We start from the raw sequence: 17,757 nt of genomic DNA, 5'->3' as shown, positions 1-17,757 counted from the left end.
AGTTCAAAAAGTTAAAAATTTGCTAGAAAGAAACTCATAATTTGAGATTGTCAGAAATTTTCTAAGAAAAACGTGAAATTTCTAAGTTTGAGAAGTCTAAAGTTTGAAAAACTCAGATTTTGAGTCAGAATAAACTTGGAAATTTATAAGTTTCAAAAATGTTCAACTTTAAGATATTTTCTCAGTTTTAAAAGTTTAAAATTTTCATCAGTAATGGTAACCTTTTTTCTAGCAAATCTTTTGACTTTTCCTAGTGTCTGAAACCAGCTCTTAGTTTTACTGCATTTTGAGCTATAAGGAGCCTCCTGATGGAGGCAGGATAAAAATAACTACACATTAACATATTATTTACATGTTATTTCCTCTCAACAATGAAATATCCACTAAGAGTCACACGCAAGGGATTTCCTGGCTAATTTCCTTTGCTGATTCACATTTTGACTTCTGTTGGTTTCATTTGTGTGTCATAACTAGACCTGTTATTCAAAATTTATATTTTGCATGTTTATATACTTCCAATTGGTTTCCTACTACTTCTAAAAACAGCCGTAGCGTTTTAAAAAGAAAGGACAAAAAACAAGCAGTCCCAGCGGCACTCTGCCCGTTACCTAGCAACCCCCGAGGCGCTCTGCCGTCACCTAGCAACCCGAGCCAGAGCTCCTGCACGTTTGGACAGTTGTTTTTACCGTTGAACTGGAGCAAAACCTGACGGAACCGGATAAAGAAGCAAAGAAATGATATATAACTTTATATTTATAACTTTGATTGATTTCATGATTAATTTTTACAGGAAAGAGTTGGAGGATCTGCACAACAAACATGAGAGGAAAGAAGTTATGGAAGTATTTCTTTTATTATTTACACTGGAATATGCATAGAGTCACAGAAAGATTGAAACATACACTTATCCTAATACATATCTTAGCAATAATCTACACTACATTGCTCAGGATAAAAACAAAATTTTACTAAAAAAATACCATGAACCTTAGCTGCAACTTTCCCTATTAGGGTATCTGATGTTTCATTGCATTTTCAGAAAATTCAGAAAAGGCATTCTTACTGCAAAAGCATAAAAATAATATCCCATTTAAAATAAAAACTTTCTACATGTTGTTGGGCTTTAATACAGAGCCAGAGGTTCCTGGTTTTATTCAATTAAATTTCAAAAATACTTTATTGATCCCAAAGGGAAATTAAATATTGTTGTAGCTCAGTTTTTTCAAAGAGTTATTGTATATGGTGATTATGGCTGTTGGCAGGAAAGATCTCTTGTAGCAGTCTGTATTACAGCGAATCTGAGAAAGCCTCTGACTGAAGATACTGTTTTCCCAAGACAATGAAGAGGATGATTAAGATTAACCTGAAATCTTTAGAAATGTCTATCTTATCAAAATCTTTTTAATCCTAGTGTATAAAATCAGTATCAGGAGACAGAATTACAGTATTTTACATGGATACTCTGTACACGTTTTCTATTGGTTGCAGTTTTGATTTCTCTGTCCCACCACAGATCACATGCCTTTTTGTTTGTCAAAATTCACATACGGGTTCACAACACACTCCAGTCCAGTTTTAAGAGTACTGATACTGGTGTTGGAGCTTCCAGAGTTTCCCTTGGCCTTGGCGCTGCCTGGTCCGACTCGGGTTGTCTTGTAGTAGTAGATGAACAGGAAGAACCCTGGCAGACACAAAGACAGGACGATTCTCACCAAGTAAAAATATTAAGATGATCATGATACCTTTTATTTATAACCACCTTTTTAATACAAGTATGCTATCTCTGCAGGGCAAATTTAAAACAGTAGAAGTAAAATGATTGCATTTATGTGTTATGAAATTTGTCCAACTGAAGGGAGAAATCAAAAATATAAAGAAGCATTAAATTGCATAAAGCTATGCATGTAAACAGCAACATTTTTTCCAATTTCTTTTTCCTTGAGCTCTAGCTTCCCATGGACAACACAAGCAAACCTTCTGAATTTTGATTTAATAGAAAAGAAAGCTTCATTGCTTATTCCCTAACTTTGTCAGCTTTACTAAATTCATAGGTTGTTGAAATTTATACATTTTTATGCATTTATTAAAGTCAGCTTGTTCAGACCCAACAAACTGATAAATTTGTTGATGTTTCACCACTTTTTATTTTATCAATACTTTAAAAATCTGAGTAGTTTTTAATCTTTGGTTGTAAAATCCATTTTCTGCTTTATATTCTAAATGGAAACATTGAAACCAAACATGGGTTTCCAATCAAATATTCATTACATCTTCTGTAGATACCACTGTAGTGTTTATATTTAGCGAATACAACTTCCCCTTTATGTCTTGACAGTGTCGTAAAATGTTATCAAGTCCATAAATACCATTAAAAACTATAGTGGAACATATTAAATCCTTTTAGCTCTTCCCTATAGTTTAGAAAATATTTATTTCTCCACCACATTTTTAAAGGTCTGAAAAGGCTCCAAGTTCACCAACATGAAATTATTATTATTTTTTTTAAACTTCACATATTTTCTTCAATGTACTAGGGCTGGACAGTAAATCAATAACACTTTATATAGTGACAGACATATGATCAATATTAATAGATAATACGTCTCAATGAAATCCAATCCGATATCACGCAGCTTTCTGGGGGATTAAGTCAGAGAAAAGACCAAGATTGGTGGGAACTCACTCACTCTTTGGTTACCTAGCAACAACCTGTTGAGTAACTGCAACAGCAGCAGTTTAAGCTTTTGTCACTGTGCCTCATAACTGCTTAAAATAAAAACATTGAGTGGAAACTGTGAATAAAACAGGAAAAGACACACCACCAGTTTGATAATATGCGAAATATTTAAAACAAAAAACTAATGAATAATTATTGATATCGACTGATATGAAATTTTTACCATATACTTTTTTCAAATATATATGAAAATATGTCTTTCTCCTGCACATTTTTAAGGTATAAAACAACTTTAAGCTCTAACATTTGTAAGTTTATCTAATTAATTTATTTATTCTTCCATGTACCATTTACCACACACTCACCCGTTTTATGTACATTGTTAATTTTCCTATTTTAAATCTTAAAGTTTCTTTAAGTTCTATATTTTTCAAGTGTCAAGTGAATTTGTTTTACCAGTGAAAATAAAATAGTTAAAATTCTCCATTTACAGATAAAAAGACACATTTTACATATCTATCTTATAAAAGTGGCCGACTACCATTTTTATGAGCTAAAAATGTTGAATTTCATGCCCCGTGTAGAAATTAGCGACATGTTTCAGCTGAATACCTTGAAATGAGTTGAGGATTGTGAAAATGTAGGTGGCTATCATCTGAAAGGAACCGTAGGCGAAGAAGGCGAAGCCCCACGTGACGCCCAGCTGGCAGCACAGACCCAGAATGATCACTATTTTCCTGCCACTTCCTGTTTCCTGTTGGTTCGCTGCTTTGCTTCTCTTCATACAAAAGAGCCAGGATAACATGATGACGACTGTGGTGAAGGTGAAGAGGAAGACCACTGCATAGTAGCCAACGTTGACGATGTAATGGATGTTATTGTCGTTAATCCAGCACCTGTGAACAGTAAGATTAATCAGTTTGACATAATAATGTAAATAAGACTGTATGTCATTCAATGATGTTTTAGTCTCACATTGCCACGTCGTTTGCAGGATTATCAGTGTAGATGGTCTGTTTCCCATATTTCTTCAGGCTGCCGATGATAATCACCGCTATGCTTGGTAGAACTGGAAAAGCAGTCACATATAAAAATTAAGTAGCAAAATTCATCTCATAAATTGTGTATTTGGCTGTTTTACAAATAATCTTAAGTTATGACAAAGTGCTATATAATGATGCGATTGGTTTCCAGAAACTTTGATGGATCTTTCATAAATTTACCAAGTACTTTCCAGCAACTTTTCTGAAACTTACCAAGTACTTCAATGCGACTTTTATGAAACTTTACAAATATTTACCTTAAACTTACCAGGTACTTGTTAGGTTATAGCAAAGTTCTTGTAAAATAACCTCCAATTTGGACTGATTTGACATTCCCTAACCACAGTTGAAGAATTTGGCCTCCCAAATTGATTCAGATGGAAAATGTTAGGTACAACACAAAGTATTTATCTTTTAATAATGTTTTTTGCTTTCTTTTTGATTTCATAGTAAGTAGAACCACAAAAATCCATCAAATTTTACTCAAAATCCACCAAAAAAAGCCGCATTAAACTAATAAAAACTCAATACAACAAAGGTTTTCAAAGATAATAAGTAACAGTAAACAAGGTAATTTAAAAATAATAATAACTATAATTTGGTGAACCTTGACCTCTTTCGACATAACCATTTTGGCCCATGTGATAAAAAGTTTGGAGTTTGCTCAAACTACCATAACGGTAGCTGGTAAGTTTAATGGCAGATGAAGGAAAGTACCTGGTAAATTTAATCAAAGTTTCATGAAATCCATAAAAGTCCTAGAAAAGTAAAGCACATAATAATTCCTGTAGATTTCAGGTAAGTCCTGGAAGTTCAGGCTTTATTATCGAAGGATGAACTCACTCCAGGTGGTGACAGAAACTTTGAGCAGGTAGCGCTTTATTGCGATATTCCCTCCTCGGTACAGCTGCAGACAGAGGTGGAAGCCTTGTGCAGCAAACCAGCTGAAAGTGGCCAACATGGAGTAATGCATCACCGCTGCCATTATCTCACAACCCACATCGCTGTTCAGCTTCGCCACAAAGTGATTGATGACGAAGGTAAAATTCAGCAGGAACAAGGCACAAACCAGGTGGATGAGGATCTGTGTGGAAGTACTGGCCTTCGTCTTCCTGAAAAATTACCAAAAAATACAAGTGAGTGGTTATTTAAACTCCAGCTAAACAAGTGTAAATTACCTCCAAAAGTGGAACAAATAATATTATCTTGAAAAGGTTGTCCCTTGATGTCCAAATGTTTTGAAAGGGACTCAACAAGTCTTCACTTCACAAACCCTATTACAGTTTATTAGGTAAAATCTGAACCACTTCAATTCTAGTCTATAAAAGACAAAATGAAAGACGATTTTTGTTTAATTTGTACTTAATTTGTTTAAGTTGTCAATGACTTTGTGATAGTTTGATCTGGACAACATCAGTCTGACTGAAGTAAATTTGGTTTTACATGTTGTCACGTCGGCTTTGGACCAGCTGAATTGATTTACCATAATCTGGACAACAAATAAATTGTCTACATCTAACTTTTTACTTCTTGTTTTAGGTTGAACAATGTTATTTTGACTGAGTTTAGACAACAATAGACAGGACAAACTACACCAGACTTTTACTGCCATAATTAAAAATAGCTTGACTTTTGTCAATTTTTTAGTCTGACATTTCTTTTCCAACATTTTGATTAACACATAGGTTAAAAAAAGTCATGTTTTTCTTTTTCTGTCCTGAAGAGAGGAATAACATCCAGTGTTATGTTAAAAATATATATATTCTAAATTTTATAAGAAGCTTCAACATTTTTTCCAGGTGTACACACCGAAAGAAAAAATGCTTAAATGAGGTTATAACTGTGACTGTTTCATAAAATTGTTATTGTGTGGTGTTTCACAAAATATTAATTGCTGAAAGAGTACTTAAAATACATTTTTAAATAATGTAACAAACATTTGTATGTTTATATTTTTAGTCAGGCACAAAAGAGAAAACACAAAAATTGCAGTATAGAAAAATCTTGTAGATTAATATTAAATATGAATGTGTTAAATTTGGTTACAATGGACATTTATCTCCAGAAAGCCGATGTTTATAAATTTATAATTCTGCACAACACAAATTTAATGAAAATGTTGGTATAGTTTTGTTCGTAAATGGGACAAGAATTTATAACGTTACTTAGGAAAAAGAGAACATTCTTAAAACTTTAAGAACATATGACATTGATTTTTTTAAAATTGCTTTTAGTATGTGATGACCATTTTTGACGTGAATTATTTCAAAGTACTTTAAATGCATAAAAATAACTGTAAATATTCCTGAAAACGGGACAGACTTATAAAGAAGGTTGGTATATTTGCATGATATGCTGCTGCTGCTGTGCATACGGGAGTTTTCCGTTGGACTCCAACAACGCAGCCACTATTCAATATTTCCATGTGGCTGCTGTAAATAAGTCCGACTAGAACTCACTGCAGTGTTTTGCTAGCCTGAATGGCCGACTTATTTACATAAACTTTCCGTAAATCAACCGCAATGAAACAGCAACACTATTCAGCCAAATTCACGTAATTTGCCAGAATACTCTTATGGAGAAGTGTACTGATATCATTATGGGTAAATATTTAAGTTTCAGGTCAAACACAGTATGAGGAAATACAAAATGGAGTTTTAAGTGATTTCATTTGTAATTAGATAAATATTACCCAAATGAAAATGGGATATCTGGAAAGCAAATCACCCCAATTCTTGGAAATTAGGGTGCTAGCTACCTAGCTGGCAAACTTAAATTTTGCTAGCCAGCCAAACCACTTCAGAATAACAGAAAAGTCTGCCCTCATCGTGGGAAAGTAGATAAATGTGTTTTTATAAATGCATATTTTGCATTTTCATTGTAAATACCTACAAACAAAATTGTTTCTGACTCCTACCTTATCAGGCAGTACATGAAGAGGATTATGCCGAGGAAGAAAATGGACAATCCGCACCCAGCCTGCGTGATGATGGTGAGGATGTTCAGGTCAGAGCTGGAGATGGTTTCATTTATGGGAGTCTGTAAGTAGCAAAAAAAAAAAAAAAAAAAAACAGTGCTGCCTTTTTATAACATGATTTAGAAATGTTACAGGGATGATTTGTGTTATGACAACAAAAAGGAGATACTGTGAGGTGAGATGGTAACGATCACACAGAAACAACAGAGCGTTTTTCGGTCCAGATACTTACGATTGATTGATGAATAATGTAAAAATATAAAAAACGTACCAGTAAGACAGCAAAAAATGTCAAATGTGAACATTCACATCTGATGTTTTTTCCATCGACTATAGTTTCACATCCTTCATAAGTCCAGTTGGGTTTTTCTCCTGCAAGACAGGAACATGTAGCTTTATGGTTAGTAGAATAAAAACAAATATTACAAACATAGAATTTTTAATTTGTTAGTCATTTTTACACTATTTTATCAAAAGCAGTGCTTTTCTACAGTTTGTAGGGGAATGCCTAAAAAATATGCACACTATTAATGATTTAAATCAAGATTTTGTGTATGTGTCTGTGCAACTGACTGGAAAGCACATAGGATATTCTTTATTTGTCTCTGGAAAATGTTTTAAAGCGAGTTTTGTTTCAGAAATGATAAATGCTAATAAAATGTTTATTTATGGAGGGGAAGAAAGATCAGCAACAAATTGGTTTTATGCAGTAAAAGGATGAAAATTCAGGTTTTCAATACTTTTGCAAACTTTATTCCAAAAATAATGAATTATTGCTTTGTTGTTAGCCGCTGATGCTCCTCAGAATAGGCTGAATCTTTCAGGATAATTTAAATTTTATATATCAACTTATAGTAGGAAATTACCTTCACCGTTCCATGAGCTACAGTTTGGATAAAACTTTTTCTGAAAGTAAAAGAGAGCAACATTAAACATGTCTGTTGGAACAATAGAAGGGAATATCAAAAGATGCAAGAGATAATTAATTTAAAAATAAAATAAAATTATAAAAACTCACAAATTCTGCATTCTTGAAGTTGATGTTTATTTTGTCAGTGAGATTCTTGATCTCAACTCCCATCTCAACTGCAACAACCTCATCATAAAGAACAGTACTGTTCATCTCATCCTGGAGATAAAAACAGTAGCATTGACAACAAATGTTAACACATGTTTAAAGCTGCATTATGTAACTTTTATATTAAAAAATGTTTGTTACACATTTGTTGAAACTGTCACCAGACAGTGACAATATAATATGATACTGATAATTTGTGAAAAGATCAATCTCCTCCACTTCCCCCCTGAGGTATTATTGCTGTCTCAAGAAATGCACCTAGAACAACCAATCAGAACCAGGAGGAGGGTCTTACTGCTGCCAATCAATCTTGTGTACTCGCTGCTAAATGTGTTAATGGTGGAGAAACAATTCGGCGTTACAGGAAAACTGTTTATTCATCATTATTGTTGGCCATGCTAACTAGAATTAGCATGGTGGCCGGCTCTGCTAGCTGCAGCATAGCAGAGAGCAGGGAGAAGAGAAGGGGTGAGGGGTGTGCATGCAGCCATGATTGGCAACACTAAGGCCCACCTCCTGGTTCTGATTGGTTGTTTCTAGTTAGCACTGGGAGAAGGCAGAGGAGTTTGATTTTTTTTTTCCACAGATTGTCTCAGTGACAGTTTAAACAAATATGTAAAAATATATATATATTTTTTTTTTTTTCTAAAAGTTAAATTCTGCAGCTTTAAATGTAATGGAAAATGACAAAACATTTTTGGTTCCTTTTCCATACCCGAGTCAAGTTCAAAAACCGGAGAACAGCTGCGAATGGTAGAGAGGCGTTTGGACCAATGGCCTTTTCAAACGCTTCTTTAGACACGGAGACGGATCTCGAAAATGTTTGAAGAGCGCTAGAGTTTTCTATGATCTGTAGGTAGAAGAAAGGAACGGTTTTAGAGACTCTACAAAACACTAGAGATTCAGGGGAGTAAGATAAAATTGGCAGCTGGAAATAAGTAGAACTAAGATTACTTTAATGACAAAAGAAATCAGATGTGAGAAGTTTGGATATTAGTTTAACACGTAATCCTGCTCAATCTGACCTATAGAGCGAATGTGAGTTAAGTCAGAACATGTGAGAGGGAAATAAAAATACTCACTTTCAGCTTTTCAGTTGGAGTCTTGTAAGCAAAGGATATCTCATCCAGTTCTGCAGGATCGGTTTTTCTCACTATGACTCCCTCGATTCCTTTCGCCACTGACAGCTCAGCCGAAGTCCCATTCATTTTGGAGATTAAGTCTGCCATGCCACCCATAAACTCGCTGAAATATAAAGAATATCATGACCATAATCATGTAAAGCAATTGTTAATATTTTTCACCTAAAGATAGGATTTCACAAATCTCATCAAGCTTAATGTATTTTGCTCTACTGTAAAAGCGTAGAGTCGTACTTTTTGACAATTTAGCTGAACTAAAATAATCTCTTTTCAGTAAATCAACATGTATTGCCAGCTCAATTGTGATGCATCTGCAAGAAAGTCAAACATTTTCAAAAGCATTTATTTAATATTAAGCACGTCTTACGCAGCTTTGGTTGCATCAACTTCTCCTTCAACACTGTCAAAAGAAGTCGTGTTAATTTTAATAATCTCATCAGGCTCTTTTATTGGATTGTCGCAGTTGACACACTTGGGGACATTTCCTTGTATGTTTATTATGTACTTGTCTTTGTAGTCTGAAAGTCAATAAAATGGAGTGAATAAGTCATCAGTTCATTCATAATTATGTATACAAACAATTATCACAAAAATATCAATAGGCTATCGATTTCATGCATTTAACCTGTCAGTTTTTCCATTTTCCATACAACAACAAAATGTGAGCAATTTTTTTGACAAATCAGTATGGTGGCTCTTTACACTGTAAAAAGAAATTAGTTGAACCAACTTAATTGACTTGCTTCAATTGGTAACAAGTAATTCAATTAAGTTTTTCCAACTTGATTTATTAAGTTTAACAACATATCTATGAAAATCAATCTACCAAGCTTTTTTTTTAACTGAATTCATTAAATGTCTTTAAAATGACAAATTAAAGTCAGTTTTACTCAAATTATTTTAGTTTATGTCAAATAAAGAAGTAAGTATCTTTTTTAAAAGGGTGTTTTGGCTCAGGCTGCCTTTATTTGAGAGTAATTAGACAGGAAAGTGAGTAATGATAGAGAGGGACGACATGCAGCAGAGGTCATCAGGCCGGGAATCGAGCCTGCGACTGACGCGTCAAGGACTAAGGTCTCCTTATGAGTTGTACTTCCTCCCTGCACCACCACAGAACGCTGGTTGATGGCCATCACAGGTTCAATTCCCGGCCTGATGACTTTTGCTGCATATGTTCCCTCTTGTTTACCAAGTTAAACCAACTTATTACGTTAAGTGATTCAACTGAATTGAATTACTTGTTACCAATTGAAGCAATTCAATTAAGTTGGTTCTACTATATTATTTTTCTTTGAAAAACTAAGATAACATGTCAAAACATACATTTAAAATAATTTAAGTTATAGCTGTATTTTCAGTACAATGGATAATTTAGGATACTTTAGTAAAAAAAAATGTTTAAGTTAAATTAAGTTAGGTAGATTTGTAACCTTTAAGCTACTTGAAGACAAAAAGGTGAGTTGTCATCATTAAACCGAATGAATCAAGTGATATTAATGTAAATAAGTCCATAAAATGAACTTCAGCCAAAAACACTTTTTAGAGTGTAATGTCAATTTAGTAGTATAACTTATTTTGTCACGCCTTAATAAACAGTTGTGGTGCACTGACAACATGCTAGCTAATGTTAAAACAGCAGGATAAAGACGGTAACCATGGTAACCAGCGAGTTGCACGGCCATCTGCTGTGCTAACAGATAATCCCTAACTAGCAACTACTAACTAACCCTTTTAGCCATCACCAGGACACACTGCAGCCAAACTAAAGCAAATAATCAATAAAAGCTGAAATAATAGATACATAGTTATTAGATTGGTTTTAATCATACTCACCGCTGCTTTTGCAGGCGACTTCATTATATGCATCCGCTTTTGTACACACAGTATTTGTTGTCATATTCCCATATGTGCATGATTCTTATTGGTCCAGGCATTAATGAAAACCAAAAAGATTAAATGAAACATAACATTTGACAGCAATGCTTTTATCTTTAACTTCGATAATCTCTCATCAGCACCGACATGTACTGGGTAAAATAAAATCAAATTAAATTGTTTACCAGTTGAATTTAAGCATTTCTTTCCTTCCAGAGCACGAATTACCACAGGGTCCCTGGCAAGAGTTTTTGTAATGTATAGTGTAAAGTCTTGTATTTTCACTTGTGGCCACGTTTTCCACAATTTTTCTGCAAGTTAAAATAAACTCGTTTCAGCTTTTTACATTTATGATGTAAACTTTACTGCAAGATATAATTTGCAGGTCTGACATTCTAAGCTCAGCTTACTGTGTCTTGTTTCATTTTTCTGTAGGAATATCACGCAGTGCTGCCCTCCTATTAAAGACAATGCAAAAATGTTCTTTATTCAAGATTCAAGATACTTTATTGTCATTCACATCACGTATCACATGAGGTGGAACGAAATTGAGAGTCACAGCCCCAGTTACATCCAAATATAAAAATATAAATATAAAAATATAAAAATATAAAGTCGCTACAAGAGCACAATATTATAGGTAGGAAAAGTGTATAGCTAAGAGCAGTGTTTACTAACTTATGTTTACTAACATAAGTTAGTAAACACATAAAAAATTATGAATCTGTGCTTAAAACCTTCACCACATCATTTAAATGAAGTAAAATGAATACATCTACACTCATTAGTGATGTTTTTATAATAACTTTACCATGGTGTGCTTACCAGTTTCAGAAACAGTTGTGTTTATGGCCCAATTCAAAATATCAGTCATGTTGAAACTTTTCAAATCTGGTGACACATTACAAGAAAAAATGGTCAATCTCATTTTCTATTTTTTGGGAAAATACAAAAAAGGCAAAGCAAAGATTTAACAATTGGATATCATCATCATCATCATCCATCATCATCATCACCATCATCCCCCAGTTGATTCCACTGTTGGGGTCAAAAATTGTAATAAAGTGTAATAAAGCAGCAGCAATTTAAATAAAAACTTTAAGGAGCTTTCAGAAAACTTGAAGACGTATTAACATCAAAAGATCAAATGAAATGGAAAAAAATAAATTTACATTTTAATAATTGCATTTAGGATCTTACCAGAGTCCCCAGTGCTTGTGTTTAGAAATAGCTTGAACAGATCAGGAATATTCCCAAGTACACTTTGCACAACTCCATCATCGGCTGTGTGGTTAAAACCAAAAACAGAAAATTTAGGTTTGAAAACAGCATCTGCACCTCAGCATTTCTGTTCAGCTGTGTTTGATATTCTCACTCATCATCTAACATTCAAGACTATTCCCAAAATAATTTAGCTATTAGGTATTTTGGGGGAAATAACTCATTGCTGCTAGATGCCATAATCTGTCTGTCAGACTATTATCTCTTTTTAAATTGAGGGAAGCAACTTGTTTGTTTTGATGGTTGCAAGTTTTAATAAGATTTAGTAAGATTTAATTTAACATTGGTTATTTGTTAGGCGTTTTGTGTAAACACCACAACAGCTCATGGTGTCGGGATGATTTCTAGTTCGCATGGCTTCACAGACTAAGCAGCATTCATCTGAAAAAGGCCGAGTTTTGTAACAGTTAAAAAAATGATGAAAGACCTTCAGAGGATCTAAAGAGCGACAGATTTAGTTTTGAGTGGCTGGTTGCTTCGCAGCTGATTTTTAATGGAGCCTGATAATTTGTTAGCCATTTGGATTCCCAAGACAAATGATTAGCTCAATAATAAAAGTTAATTTGAGGTTAAAAACATATAATAAAAAAACTGACAAGACACTGTAGCTTCAAGTTATAACTAATTATATCTTAAACCTTAATACAGTGATAAAAACAACTTTACAGATAAAAATTCAGTATTGCATTTGTTCTTACCAGACTCCCAATTGGTCCTGTTTGTGAGTAGATCCATAAGAACAGGAACGCTCGCATGTAGAAAGTTAAAAACTGCCTGTTTTGGAGTTTCAGTTGCTTTAATTTGACAGAAAAAACCCCATTAACATTAACTCAACACATTTTTTTATATGAGCTGAAACTTTTACTGATTAAATATTTCATTAGACACAGTTAAGTGAACTGTGAAAAATGAAACAACATTCCTTTGAAAAAGATCGTGCACTGAACAGAAAAGGAAAGAAGAAGCAGCCACAGCTCTAAGGAAGCCTGAAGAAATCTTTTAAGGTATTATTGGCACTACTACGAGATTTATTCATTAGCAGATTGACAGGAAGAAGAACAGAGAGTTAAAGAGAGAACATGCAGTAAATGGCTCTGGGTTGGGAATCGAACCTTGCTCAGACGATTTTGTGGTTGTAGATTTTGGATTCCTGTCGAAGGCATCTTAAGCAAGACAACTTTTAATTATTACAAGAAGGTCTGAATGTGTTGAGATTTTTCATTGTACTATATGTTAGAAATGCATCACTTCCCCATGGTAACCCTCTGTTAGCCTACCTGTGCTTGTAGAATCAAGGTTTGTATTACAGAAAGCTACTGATATTGCATATCTGTGCTACTTTAAACAAATTATTTTTTAAACTTCCATACAGAAATTATATTATAATAATTTGTGACAAGCTTAAATGTTCTTACCAACGGCATTTCCGGAGTTTCTTATCTTTTCCAAAGACACGCCAAACTTATTACCGTTATTATCTTATAAAGAGAGCACAAAAGAGTTTCAAGCTACAAATTAAAATACAATACACACTACTGAAACTTAAAGAACAGTATTTCTGCTTAACAGGTAGTGAGAAACATTAGAAATTTCATGGCTCAACACAGCAATGAAATGCTTTAATACATTATAATACAAATTTATTACGTTGTAGTAATGTTCTTACCAAAGATTTTCTCATTTTTTTCCAGTATGTCTTTAACACCGTTAGATAATTGTTTCAGAAATGATGGCAGTTCCTCGGTGCCTGTTTTAATTTAAGAAAAGAAAAAAAAAGTTACACAGACAGACACTTTACCATAACATCAACATTTCATTTGGGCCCACAGACGGAAACTAACTGGAAACTTGCCTCATCTTAATTACTTGTCTGGGTTTGATGTAGGACATCTTGGGGTAAAAAGTTGGATTTATATATTTTGGCCAATTTCAACATATTCTCTTAATATTAACTGAACGAGATACCAGTCTGGCCTACATGAATGTTTCTAAAAGGATTTGGAGATTTGGGTTGTATTAAGTCAACCAAAGTGTGTCTGTTAAAAAAATTAGCTGGATCTGCTAAACATTCACATGTTGACTGAAAAATGTGCTATATGGATATAGATGTGTTATAGCTTATATACTATATACTGAATAGAGATTTAAAATTCAATTATTTGTCAGTTAAAGTCTTAGTAGACAATTTGAGACTGGTGATATTTGACCAAGGACTGGGTTAGCAGCTTAACCAAATTAATCAGCAGTTTACTCCACCGAGGAAAGTGAGAACATCTGTGTTGGTTTAAAATGCCAGAGAGGTGCATTTCAAATCTTAACTGAACAGTTAAATACAGTTTTACAGTGCATGACTCGTCTTACTGGTTGTCTTGTTGAGTTTCTTCAAGATCTCTTCAACAACTTTCGGTAACACGTCTGGAATTGGTCCATTCTTGCCTGTGATAATTTAACAGGAAATAAAACAATGTTTTGGTTTTTGTCTTTTCAAATATCACGTTTATCTTAACTTTTTGGTTCCAGTTTCTGTGGTTCATTTTCAGGCCCTAAATTTGCACAGTATGCGGTTTTAAGCATTAGCTTGATGCTTCTGAGTTTCACTGTGAATCAAACAAATCACAGCCCTAAGTTACGCATTTAAAAGTTTAAAGCATGGCAACAAAAGCCATTCAGCTAAATTTCTGTTTGACCACATTTAAGAAACACTGCAGGGATAAGCCCAAAATTATTCATACACCGTGTACATTTAGGTCTAAAGCAAGTCTGTCCTGGCTGACAGAAATATTTATATCATAGAGACCCAATTTGAATATATGGAAGAGGATTTGGGCCTCTGGAAAAAAGAAACATTTTCTGTGATTAAAAGTCAAAATTCTGCAAACAGAGACAAATTTTCATGGCTACAATCAAAATTAAAGTCAGAACTTTTTTTTTCTTTCCGGTGGCCCTAATCCTCTCCCGTAAGAAATACTAATGCGACTGTGAGTGAACTAAAGGTTAACACCAAATGAAGCTCTTAGAGAGAGCTGCTCCTCTAACGAAGGAAGCTGAAACTGTTTGGGCCGGTCTGGTGTCTGATCTTTAGCCAAGATAGATTGACAACAACGCAACTCAGACTGAAAAGCTTGTATTTGGTATGTTGTTGCTGCTGATAACATGCATAATATGACATCAAACAGGACGAGCTTTGAACTCACCTGAGAATTTAGCTGCAAAGTGATTTTCCGCACTGATGATACCGTAGAAGTTGTCAGCAACAACATAATTTATGTTTCCTTGGCTTAAGCAGTCTTTAAGTGTCTCCAATTGCTGAGAGCCAGGAAACGTAGTCCGTCTACCTGCTGTTGAAAGATTTTGTTGAGAGAAGACATTAAAATGATAGCAAATTAAATATCTGTGCCTCTCAATTTATCATAGCAGCAACTAGGATTCATATATTACATTAAAATAAACATTTTAAAACATTAAATACAGCTTTAGATTAAACCAATTTGAAATCCTTCACTGTAACTTTTTAAAAAAATTATGTTTACTTACAAACAGGAAAAATCCACAAAAAGCCGACGAGGAAAACCTGAATTATCCAACTTTGCCAAGGCATGTTGTTTTCCCGGCATTGAGTTTCAGTCTGGTTAAATGATCCGTTCTCAGCTACAGTTGATTTAAATAGCACAGACAGACCTGTATAATAATGATTAAAAATGCCCTGTAAGTTAATCAGTAGTTCTGGTTTTCACTCTTTGCTGATCAGAGTCAAGCAACCACAACCACCTGAGCCTTTTTGCCAAATGAAACTGCTAACAAACTTTGCATAGTTACCAGCGTCAAATATTTTGGCTTGCAAATTCTGAGACCCTCAATCTGTCATCAGCGGTGACTGTGCTGCTGTCCTATAAATGCAAAGTAGTAATAGGAAAAACATTTTTGCTTGAATAGCTCATTGATTCTTGAGACAAAAGTCTTTCCTCCAAACAGAACTTTATCATTATTGTTTACAATGTTTGCATTGCATGCATCAGAAATGTCAAAACAGAGATTAGGAAGTAAACACAACAGCTCCTAATCTTACAGACAAACTTTTAGAACTTTATTTTGTTATTTATTTCTTTTTTCAAGGTGAACTTGTAAGAAAACTACAAAGGCCCCCATTTTCATTCTCTGATAGATTTAAGGCACTGATTTACTAAAGGTGGGTACAATCGTATTCCTCAGTAAGACATTACTTGCATAAAAGATACTCCCAAAGTATTTTAAGTAAAAATATTTTGAAGTAGCAGTACGTTTTCATGCGTTTAATTTTTGGGTTCTCTGCCCACCTCTAAGTAATGTTTATCAGTGATTCTTGAGAATAGGGACAAAACAGGTCCTATGGATAAAGCATGAAATTTGAATAAAATATACACAAAATATATTTTTTTCAAATATCTAACTAAACTAACCTGGGTCATGTGAGCACAACAATGTATATTTTTCTTTTTTTTGCTGAATATTTTTTTATTTTAAACATTGTAGTCGGTGGATGATGCCTGTAAAAGCCCTTGTCCAGGAGCAGAACTCAACACATTCTTATAGTTTAAAACAATTAAAGAAATACTAAAATTATATATTATGACAATTAAGTATAAGTAGTCATATAAATAATTATAAAAGTATCGATAAATTGAATTAAAAATAATTTTTAGATATTTTCCAACTCCGTTGAAATTTGTCCTTAGTTTTTGTCAACACCGTCAGAAATGAAAAGAATGTAAAAAAATCAGGCATTATTGGGGGGCACCAGAACTTCTGAGGACCCCATGACGTTGTCTTTTCTCTTCCTTTGCTAGGAGGGCTAGTTAGCTCTGGTTAGCTTAAGTTATTCTTTAGTTTTTTCTTCTGTTTTATTCCTAAGTTGTTTGTCACAACCATGATGTGTCAACTCCATAACTGACAATTTACAAAACTTTGATGAAATTTTGAGAAATAAAAGCTTAATTTTGGTAAACTGTAAAGATTTCATGGACCTGACGAGCTACAATATGGCCTCCTTCAGAATAACATATAAATTGAGGTAGTTTGGCATTTCGTCAACTCCATCAGAGTTTTTCTGACTCTTTCAGTGAAATTGTTGTCAAATCTCACTTAATTGTGCAACTAATTCATTTTAATGTATTTTACATGAATTGCATTACTTCACATGTACCAAGTTTTTCATTTTACTCACTAGTTTGTCACCACCTTCAGTTCTGTGTCAACTCCGTCATGCACTGTCAACTCCATCAGATGGACTTTTTCTTGTTTTTTGTTTTAAATAATATTTATTTTATTTCTTGAGAAGCATTTGTCTGTAAATTGAGTAAAAATATCACTAATGGGGTATTTTAAAAATCATTTTAGATTTATTTTTGTCAGATGGTGATGACAAAGTTCTGGGTCAGGTCGCTTAAAAATGTAATTTTTTTTTAAAAAATTCGCAACTGGGAGCCTGTACCTTAGCATCTTCATGTTTTCTAAACATTATTTGTCATATTTGCATACATAAGGTTGAGAAATAATAAAAAAAAAATATGGGAAAATTAAAACCCATTTTGTCCCTATTCTCAAGAATCACTGTTATATTAAGAAAGAATGCAACTAAAGAAACTAAAGTTTATTGAAAGGAAAAGCAGAATAAATAATGATTCTGACTGAGGAAACCCAGTTTGCTT

At 33.7% G+C, this 17,757-nt stretch overlaps 1 protein-coding gene across 1 annotated transcript; it reads right to left on the bottom strand.

Moving 5' to 3' along the window:
- Positions 1-834: 834 nt before the first annotated feature.
- LOC106908899 (adhesion G protein-coupled receptor G5-like) lies at positions 835-12,856 on the bottom strand. The gene is made up of 17 exons (XM_088002150.1): positions 12,772-12,856; positions 11,993-12,076; positions 11,618-11,683; positions 11,203-11,250; positions 10,978-11,103; positions 10,751-10,834; positions 9,285-9,435; positions 8,858-9,020; positions 8,491-8,625; positions 7,716-7,826; positions 7,564-7,603; positions 6,969-7,069; positions 6,638-6,759; positions 4,564-4,832; positions 3,653-3,746; positions 3,290-3,573; positions 835-1,681 (listed from the first exon to the last, which is right to left on the bottom strand). Exons 1-17 carry the CDS (start codon positions 12,806-12,808, stop codon positions 1,515-1,517), a joined length of 2,082 nt encoding a protein of 693 aa, XP_087858276.1. The 5' UTR covers positions 12,809-12,856; the 3' UTR covers positions 835-1,514.
- Positions 12,857-17,757: the final 4,901 nt, after the last annotated feature.

This window comes from Poecilia mexicana, unplaced genomic scaffold (genome assembly GCF_051168715.1).
Source record: "Poecilia mexicana isolate PSO_F unplaced genomic scaffold, ASM5116871v1 scaffold_21, whole genome shotgun sequence".
NCBI lineage: Eukaryota > Metazoa > Chordata > Actinopteri > Cyprinodontiformes > Poeciliidae > Poecilia > Poecilia mexicana.
This window is presented reverse-complemented; position numbering and strand designations above follow the sequence as displayed.

Bases quoted from the DNA above. Each gene is read 5' to 3' on its own strand.
- LOC106908899 (XM_088002150.1), bottom strand. From the start codon at position 12,808: ATGGATCTACTCACAAACAGGACCAATTGGGAGTCTG. The intron at 9,436-10,750 runs GTGAGTATGATT...ATTGACTTTCAG, and splicing joins AGTCGCCTGCAAAAGCAGCG to ACTACAAAGACAAGTACATA. The intron at 9,021-9,284 runs GTAAGACGTGCT...TTTATATTTCAG, and splicing joins GTTGATGCAACCAAAGCTGC to CGAGTTTATGGGTGGCATGG.